This window comes from Mesitornis unicolor, unplaced genomic scaffold (genome assembly GCF_000695765.1).
Source record: "Mesitornis unicolor isolate BGI_N332 unplaced genomic scaffold, ASM69576v1 scaffold18727, whole genome shotgun sequence".
NCBI classification, from domain to species: domain Eukaryota; kingdom Metazoa; phylum Chordata; class Aves; order Mesitornithiformes; family Mesitornithidae; genus Mesitornis; species Mesitornis unicolor.
In genome coordinates this window covers 11963-21680 of record NW_010198599.1, presented here as the reverse complement: position 1 = coordinate 21680, position 9718 = coordinate 11963, and the positions used below count along the sequence as shown (strand labels likewise).

The 9718-nt window shown below is 54.0% G+C and overlaps 1 protein-coding gene across 1 annotated transcript in view; it reads right to left on the bottom strand.

The window, feature by feature from the left end:
- Window positions 1-7788: 7788 nt before the first annotated feature.
- The window catches only part of LOC104544348 (protein CASP-like), a gene marked incomplete at its 5' end in the record, with an annotated part of 9789 nt that continues 7859 nt past the window's right edge, over window positions 7789-9718 (bottom strand). The window contains 2 exons of the mRNA XM_010189196.1: window positions 7789-7849; window positions 8299-8363. Coding sequence (XP_010187498.1) covers window positions 7789-7849; window positions 8299-8363 — 126 coding nt within the window. The remainder of the gene's footprint in view (window positions 7850-8298; window positions 8364-9718) is intronic.

Here is a 9718-nt window from a genome sequence, read left to right as displayed (position 1 = left end):
GCACAGCCCTCCTCACTGCAATAACCTTCAATCCCTGCAGCTGCAGCTATTTGGTGGCTTGAGGATGGGCTTGGGACCCCCAGTTTGCCAGTCCTGACCCACGGCCAGAATGACAGAGCTGTTCACCCACAGGACCATGGCATAGCTCTCCCACAAGGTCTGTCCCAGGTCAGATTCTTCCCCTTGCTGTCCCCAGGCATCACATGGCCATGGGCTCCCTCGACACTGCTGCTCCAGGCTCCCATTTAACCCTTTATTTGTGTGTGGGATCCTCTCCCCATCATTTCCCACTGTGCTGGTCCAAGCGTCTCTTTCCTTGTGGTTTCCCAGGGTTTTGCCTTCCATACAAGCTGGAAAATGTCCTTCTGGCAACCTTGGCTTTGAACCAGTCCCATGCTGCCTGGTCAGGCTGGCCCCAACATTTCCACAGTGCAAAGCTCTCCTTGCAGCAGCTCTGAATCCAGGCTTGCACATGTGTTAAAAAAAAAACCAAAAAAAAATTTAAAAAACAAAACAAGCAACAAAAGCATTAAATATTAAAGACAAAATTATCTTTGCCTGGACTCAGAGCTGCTCTTAAAAACCTTAGCAGCTCCAAAATCCCAACTCTCCCTTAGCTTTGAAAGCTTCTTCCATCTTTTTACCGGCCTGTGGGGAGCCGGTGTGAGGTGCATGGAACAGTGAGGTTGGTTGCAAAGTGCCTCTGAAGGGGTTCCTGAAGCGAAGCCATGCAGCTCACAGCAGCAGCTGGGAAATTCCTAAACCCTGCAAGCCTGCAGGGACCCGTGTGTGGAGAGGAAGTGGGAAAAAGCCCTGGAAAATCCCAGTTCTGAGCCAGGGCGCTGGAAGGTAGCCAGCAAGGGCAGCCCCCTCCCCACCCCGGGGCAGGGTGACACCATGGGGTGACGGGTCTCATCCTTCCCTCAAGCACCTGAGAGGTTCACCTATTGCCTCTCCATCAATGGGGACCCTAGGGGCAAGGGCAAAGTCTTTTGGGGACATCAGCGGGACTATCTGTGTTCATCTATGCCAGAGCCCTCCTCTGTGTTCAATATCTTCCTTGAGTCTCTAAAACCACCAAGAGACTATTAAAAAAAAATATGATTCCCTACAAAGCCCCTTCTTTCCCCGAAAGACCTTCCTGCTGTAGCTGGGACGACCACCTCCCCGAGCATCACCTCGCAGCACCTCGCATCACCTCACAGCATCCAGCGCTGACTTGCAGCATCCAGCACTGATTTGCAGCATCGCCTCTCCGGGAAGGCAGCAGTACAGACTCAGCGTGGACCAGCACTATGAGAAGGGGTTTCCATAGCGACAGGCACCCGAAAAGCCCCAGATCCTGGGTGTTCAGGGCAGGATTTGGGGTGGAGGCTGGTGGGCTGAGGAGGTACCCCAGGCCCCACACTGCAGTCAGTTTGCTGCTGGGGTGTATCCAACCCTCAGCCGTCTTGGGGCCCCTGTTATCTCTGGGACAGCTTCATGTCTCATAAAATCATGGCTTGCATCACCTCCCTTGATGACCCAATGATGATGTGTGCTTTGCCAGATGCCAGGGAAGGACCCGTCCTCCTGGGGGGATCGCAGCAGAGTGCTCAGCCAGCCTGGCCATGCTGGGGAGCACAGCCAAGCCCCAGCGGGGTGTGTGGGTTCCCTTCTGCCCTTGCTCCCTCCCAGCTATTTTTGGCCATATACCCAGCAGGCCATGTGCTGTCACCCCCGCTGCCGGTGGGGATGGTTATTTTGGGCAAGAGGAGATGTCAGAGGAGGTCGTGCCAGGGCTGTGGTGCTGCCTTTGGCCCCGGCACCGCTCCTCTGTGGGTGGGGAAGGCAGGCTGTGCTGCTGTGGGTGGCATTGGGGTTTTTTCACTCATTTTGTGCTACAGTGCTGAGCTCACAGGGGCAGTGGCTGTGCAGCAGGGACAAAGCACTGTGACATGGGGACAAAGCCCCCTGCAATAGAGATCAAGCTGCACGTAATTGGGACGCTGTCTCAATTTCAGCACAACCCTCGCTGTGTTGTGCCAAAAGCCAGCACAAGCTCCAGCTCGCCCGTCGGCTCACCGCCAGGCGGCAGCTAGCCCTTGGCCAGTGTGGGGATGGGGAAAACAAACCAGCCACTCTGAGACACCGTGGGGCTATGAGCCAGGGGTTTTTCCAATTAAAAGCTGCACGCAGCCAACGGCTGAGCTTTCCTACCCGGCACTAATGGCAGGGGAGGCGCGGGGGGGAGCGGTTTCTGGCTGCGCTGGCCCGGAGCTGTTCCAGTGACTTGGTGATCTTGGTGATTGATGGCCGGGGCATCACTGAGGGAAACACAGCCAGTTTCCGTCTTCTTTTCTTTCTCTCCCATGTGTGTGTGTGTGTGTGTGTGCGCGCGCGTCTCCATTGCAATGGCAGCACCAGGGGAGACCCCTACACCAGCTGCCTCGGACCCCCCCATCCTGGGGCATCCCTGGGGATGCAGTTTGGGCAGGGAAGAGCTTTGCAAGCCCCCATGTAATGTGGGGGCAGTAAGACAACTAAATGTCCTTGTGCCACTCCCAACGGTTGCAAAATGAAGGGCTTGGGTTTGGGGAAGTCTCTGGCCCAGGCTGATGTCCCCACAGGGAGCAGGGACCCCCCGGGGAGGGTCCCTTTCCATGGCCCCTTTGGCATCCCCAACCACAGCGGCACGGTGCTTCTACCTTATGCGCCTCACTTACGTCTTCCTGCCTTAATGACGACAGATTTTTTTTGGGGGGGAGGGGAGAGCAAGGTAAATATTTTTCTGCTTCCTCTCCAAGCTGGAAAAGCCTGCGAGGCCCATCTCCAGGGAGACTCTGTAAATAAGGCGGAGAGGGGGGACGGGGGGACGCTCCATATGCTGCACCAGCTTTCGGCCCCAGCTTGCCATCAGATGTCTAACACAACAGGAAGCAATAAAACAGTTATTACCAGCCGGCACCTTCCAGCACAGCCATGTGGAGGAGCCTGCCTTCGCTTTCGCCCTCCTCACCCAAGATAAAGCTTAATTACAAGGCTCCACTATTAACAGGGTTATCGGGGCTCCCATATTATTAGGGCTGCAGCTCAGCTCTGCCGCAGCAGTGCACGGTGCCACCCCACCCCTGTGATCTCAGCATTGAGACAACTCCGCTGTGATCCCCACGTGCCTTCACGTCCCTCTGCTGGCTGGTGTCACCTCTCCTGTGGGACTGGGTGTCCCTGCTGGGAACAGCCATGTGGGATGAGCATCATGGCAAATGCGCTCTGGACAGGGAGCTTCCCAAGTACAAACACTGCTGTCGTTTTTCAAACAACTCATCTAAAACCAGCAGCCCCAGCTGCTCCATCCATTAGGGAAGACATGAGAGGATGATCGGTCACGGGCCGTAAAGCCGCCGTGCTTGTCGCGCACCCTTGGCCGGTAATTCCTGCCATGTGGCCGTAACTCTGGACTGAAGCAGAGTGTGCCTGCGAGACAGACCTTCAGCCCTGATTTAAAGGCATCAAGTGGTGGAGATCCCCCACGCCATTTCCCTGCCTGCTCACAGCAGATAATTGGAGCTGCTCTTCCAAAAATAAATACAAATCTATCCCTATGGCTGGGCTGCCTCCAGATATCCGAACCCCTTGTATCTTATCCCAGTTTTTTCCATGTGGACTGTATCTGTGCACTGACCCATCACGACCGACCTCACGAACCACCCTGTTTATCTGTCTCATTCACTGGGTACCCCCTGAACTTCCAATACCCCGCAGTGCCGGGTGCGTCTCTCCCGGTGCTGGCTCAGCGTGCGGTTGTGTTTGCGAAGCTCCCTTCCTGCCGGCGAGGAGTCTCGCTCACATCCTGCACGCCGGGCACTGCCTCCGCTTCCTTCAGCTCTGCTCCAAGCCCATCGATCTCCCTTTTCCATTTGCAGAGCGGGGGCGAATGCATTCGCTGCTGGCGCATTGTCGGCTCTGGAGATCGGTTGCCAGCAGACGCCGGACCAGAGGGACAAGCTGCCCGGCCGGAGACCTTTAGAAAAATCCTATTTTTTATTATAGTGCTGCAATAATTGCTGCTGCATCTTGCCCTGCCAACGCCACCACAGCGCCCCGCTCCTCCTGAGTGTGGACGCCCACCCACTGGGCTGCTGGGGCAGTCGGCAGCCCCTGCATGGGGGGCTGGTGTGGGGCTGGAGTTGGACCGAGCACCTCAATGCTCTCCCCTGTTTGGGGGGTCAGATGAGGTGAGCACCGCAGTCAAAAATCAAGACAGATCAGCCACATCCTGGCAATGATTTCTCTCCCATCTCCTCTGCCCAGGGCAAAAACTGAACTTGTGACCCAGCTGTGTGCAGCCAGTTATCTCATTACCCAGCCTTTCCCCAGGTGCCCTTTATTACCATATAAACCTCCACCACCCCCCGAAATTCAGCCTGGGTCTCTGGGATGGGATGGAAGATTTGGGGGTTAATTATAAAAAGCACAGGTTTTCCCATAATTAGTTTCCTGAAAAATCTATCAATACTAATTAAAATTGTTACCCATAATCAAATTTAAAACAGCAAGGGAGAGCAAGGGGTCACTGAAATCCTTTTCTTTTAAGTGGCTCAGGGATAAAAGGCGTTTTCAAAATAGCAAAAGAAATCCACTCCCATCTCCCCTCCCTGCTTCTTAATAAAGGCAGGGACCCAGCAGGGGCCTGGCTGTGGGGTGCTTTGGGGCAGTCCTTCGAACCCAGCTGAAAATGGGGTTCATGGGGTGCCAGGACTCAGGGTGGGTACAGGGGCACAGGTCAATAGGGTAGGAAGAGGTTTTGGGCACAGTGCTGCCGGCAATGCTGTGTTCTGCCCTTCCCTGGCTTTGTCAAGCCTGGCAGGGGGTGCCAGGTGGTGTTGGGGGGCTGGAGGAGCCCTCTCTCAGTGCCCAGCCACCCGAGAACACCCCGCATGCACAGGGCACCTTCCCAGGCACCAAAATCGCAGATTTTTGTCTCGTGCTACACGCAAGCATCTCGTGGGCCGTTCCAGCTCACGGAGGGACCACACTTCCTCTGGAGTCCCGCAATCCCAGCTCTGCCCGAGTCCTTCTCCTCCAGCGCGCCTCTAGAAAGCAGCTCCAAAAACTTGGCCGAGGCTCTGGCCAACCGCAGGCAGGCATGACCCGAGAGCACCCCCAAGCTTGGGCTTTCCCTGCCTCCGGTCAGGGGATTTTTTTGGCAGCCAAAGCTGGACTCTCAGGAGCGGCAGGTGTTTGGTGTCCAGGACACCCAGATGTCCCTTAGCTGCCGTACACTCGCTGGGGCTGAGACGAGCAAGCGGTGCATTACACCAAGCGAGCGGTGCATTACACCCAGCGCTGCCGGTGCTCGCTGTGACACCCCCAGTGCACGCAGCCCCTCTACGGCACCTGGTGCTGGGGGGAAGCAGGAGATGAGTCCATGCCATGGCAGTAGGAGCTGCTAGAAGCCAAAAACCAGTGAGATTAGAAAATAAATGAACACCCTACATCTAACCCCCACTCTCCCCAGGAGGCATTTTGGGACAAATCAATCAGTTTCCCATTTTTATTTTTCATGGAAGGAGGCAATGGCTCTGCCCGAGGGATGAAACCCATCAGCTCTGGAGCCAGGGTCCAGTAAAACCTGGGAGTCCCGGGGTTGCTGAACAACCCCCAGCACAGCCCCTCACCCTTCGGCCCCTCATGGTGGGGGCGCAGTTTCCCCTGGACTCCTTTGTACCAGCTCCCCCCAAATTAGTAAATTTACACCATTCACGATTACCAGCAGCCGTGTGGGGATATACAGCATATCTCTGGGTTTGGAGGCTGCCCGGGCTCTGTTCCCATGGTCCCTCCTTCGCTGGGAGCCTTTCCCTGCTCCGTGGGACACCGGGGTTCGCCGGCAGCCAGGACGATGGCTTTGGCACGCGGGGACAGAGGTCCTGCCCTTCCCAGCGCTGCGAGACATCACTGCCTTTAGCTGCTGTAATGGGTTTCTAAAATTAGCTGCACACTCTGCCCTTGGACTCGAGCAGGACATTTCTCTGTTGTTTAATATAAAAAGTCAAAAAAAAAAAAGAGAAAAAAAGAAAGGAAGCAAAGCACAAAAGCGACCCAGTCAATGCATGTCTAAGTTTATTTTATCACTTGTCCTGCAGAACTCAACATCTATTTTAAGTCATTTATGAAGAGTACAAGTGTGAATAGCTGTAGAAGTTTTGCAATTCCAAGACACCACATACAGCTTCTAAAAAAAGGAAATTTAACCTTCCCAACAAAGCCTCAACAAGCATCCCACCCTTCCCCAGATCACATTTCCGAGCTACTGGTTTCAAAGAGCAAAAACTTATCCCCTCTGCATCTGAAGCCAATGAGTTTATGGAGAGGTCCCCGGCACATGGCAGCATCGCTCCCTCGCCCCTCGCTGGCATCTCACCCCGCGGGTCCCTCCCTTCCGGATGGGCTCAGTTTACCCCGCGCCGAGCGGGGCAGGTGCAGGTTGGTCCCTCGGGGTTATCCCTCTCTTCAATTTATGAGTATTTTACATTTTGCTGCAGGCCACAGCTCCTATAAATAAACCCGGGCCGCCCATGGCAGATGTGAAGCCTATCACTGCCTGCACGCTCTGTTAGAGGCCCTGGCTTCCTGACAGCATGAATGTGAATAGATCTGAATCTGCAATGAAATATTAATTGGAAGCAATGCTATTCTCCTGTCTTTGGAGGGGAATTGTAATTGAAGACCACGCTAACAAGCTAGTATCTCCCTGCACCATGCGGTCACAGCGAGCTGAGGCAGGAACAGGGGGTGCTTGGACCTGCTCCTTTTAATCAGAGCCTCTCCTATCACCTCTTTCTCCCTAAATCAACCCTAATTAGCAACTCAGCGTTCATCACCCAGCAAACCCACCACCATCAATTGCTTGATCTGACTTGTAAAGTTTCCTAAAAGGACGAGCAGATCAACTACAAGGCAAGTAAGGCCCTGTATAGGCAGGTACTGCCTGGGATTAGGTGGAGTCGTTGCACCCAGAAGGGCAACTAATGCTTGGCAGAAACATCTCAGCAAGGTAGAAGGTCTGGAGCATCCCAGTGAGACCAGTCCTGACTACCAACATCTCCCTTGATGCCTGTTAAGTCCTAAGTCCTCCAAGCTGAGGGCTCTGGTTCAGGAAGAGCATCTGCTGGTGCTCGGCAGGGTGTTGGAGGTGCTGCAGAAGGTCCTGAGGAGCCCTTCAGACAGAGCATGGAGCTAAGCAATAGCTTTGTTTGACTCCAGTGGCAATGAGAAGGCACTGCGCTGAGCAGCCCCATCTTTGGGGTGGCTGATTTTTATCCGTCAGAGCCTGACAGGACTGCTTGCCTGCAGTAAACCCGAGCAAAATAGGGATTCTCAAATATCATGACACTTAAAAATGCAAGTTCAGGAGGTTGTTTTTGTCCCCTCATTTCTGGCTAAATTTAGTTCAGTGACCATTGCACTGGACTTGAAACAGGATGGAAAGAGAGATTGCGTCTGAGAGGAGCACCTCTTACCTTGCATTTTCTGTGTGATTTGGTGAAGACTGAGCTTTCTGGGACATGAGGAGAACACAGGCATTGCTTCAGCCTCCTCCAGGGAGGGAGGGAGGGCTGGGAGTGCCATGTCCTCTGAAATGACTCTCCATCACCTGAGGTTTTTGATTTCCAAGGGTGAGGGAGGGAGCAGGGGCATCATTGTCTCCATCCTATGAAGCAGAAAGCAAAGCTACAGCGAAGCGGCTAGCAGGGAGCGAAGGGCTGGATCCTGCTGTGGGATCAGCGGGGTTGTGTCCATCCATCACTGCCACATGTTGCCCGCGTCCCCGTTCTCATGGAACTTGTGGACGTGGTCGGCGTACCTGGGGAGAGAGCACAGTCGTGTTAGCTCCAGCAAGGTCTGAAGCACTTCAGCACCTGAGGACGAGCCTCTTCGTTTCTGAGCTCTATTGTGATAATTGGCAGCGTGGCTTCCCCCAGCCAGGAGCAGCCTGGGGCAGCTGGAGCCAAGGCATGGCCTGATCCGAGCTCAGGTTTGCTTTAGCTGGCTTCCTTGCCCGGGCAAGAACCGCTCATGAGCAGGGATTTGGAAAACCCCTGACTCTAGACAGGCGGTTGCCCTGCTCCACGTGCTTTTTCTCCCCTCCGTCCTCACTGGATTAAGGGTTTAAAACCCAATGAACTGCCCTTGTTCCAAGGACAGAGATGCACCAAGTGGTACTCCAAAAATGTGCTGCAAACCACCATGCTGTGTCCACCAAACCCAGGCGGATGATGCCCCCAAGCCGCCCCAGCCCATCCTCACACCCACTTCTTAGCGCAGTACGCGGCACAGTCCCTGCCCACGCTCTCGCTCCAGGCTGTTTTGTAGAGCACCTGCAAAAGAAGAAATGTCATCAGCTCTGCTTTCGCCCGCCCATCTCTGCCAGCCCTCGCAGCATCCCATGTCACCACTGTGCCACTCTGTCCCTGTCACCCCATCCCCACAGTCACCAACAAAATCCCTGCCACGGTGTTTCACAGGCACCCGTGGCTTTGGTGCATCAAGCAGAGACCTACAGCGATGCTCTGGGTAAAGTCAGTTTTGCAGCCCTGCGTTACCAGCGCGGACAAACCCAGCGCGTGTGTCTCAGGGGCTGCCCTCAGGACGGTCGTGATGACCTTTTCTGGAGGGTTATTTTTGCCAGGGCAGCACTGCCACAGCTGTGGTGGTTTGAGGCGATGCAGGCACGCTTGAGGCTGCACATGGATGGAGACGGGTTTTTCGCACAGGCTCAAGGAAGGTTACTGCTCTGTTTGGCTCCTTTTCCCCTTTGTGGCCCTTGGTTTCCATTTCAAAGCTGTGGTCCAGGGAGGCGGATTGGGGATTTGTAAGCCACTGTTATCTTGTCACTGGGGAAATACTCTGGTTTCACAAACACCCTTTAGCGGGCCTCTGGATTAGGGTTAATTGAACTCACAACAAGCAGTGGCCGGGACAGGATGACGGCTGCGCTGTCTCTGGGACCAGCAGCAAACCCCTTGCTGCCACCACAGTGATGGAGGAGCCCCGGGTTTGCCCAGTCCCTGTCAGACTCAGTCCCTGTGCACGCCCAGCCCAGGCAGCGCTGGGTGCTGGATTTCAGGCCCTTTTGTGTTGAGATGAAGTAAGATCATTCCAGCCATGTAATATTTATGAATTTTACTCTTTTTTATTTTTTTTCAGTTAGAGCTTTAAATTTTAATGATGTTTAACTTTTTATTTCCTTTTCTCACCAAAATAACACAAAGTCAGTTTTACTTTGAGAAGCTCAGGGTAGAAATATTGTTCTGATTTGTCTTTCATCTTGTTTCGTTGTTTAATTATTTATCATTTTGGTGTTTTGCCTTTTTTTTTTTTTTACCCCTGAAATGATAAATAAAACCCCAGAAACTGTGCAAGGACAGAGGAGGAGTCTCCACTGGAATTCAGGCTGGCTCAAACCTTGATTCCTAACAAAACCCCTACTTTTCCGCTTCCAACCAGAACGTATAGTCGGTGAAATTTGAAAACTAGGGGAAAACAGAGCCACAGGGCAAGTAGGAACCACCGGGAGGTCCCGAGCTCATCCGGCATGATACAGAGCCATGGCTCATTGCCTGAAGGGGCAGTGACAGGACCGAGCTCCACTGTGCAGGAGGACTAGCACTAAAAATGCAAAAATCCCCCCCTGGATGGGATGCTTGCTGACATTTTATTGAGGTGCCCCCCC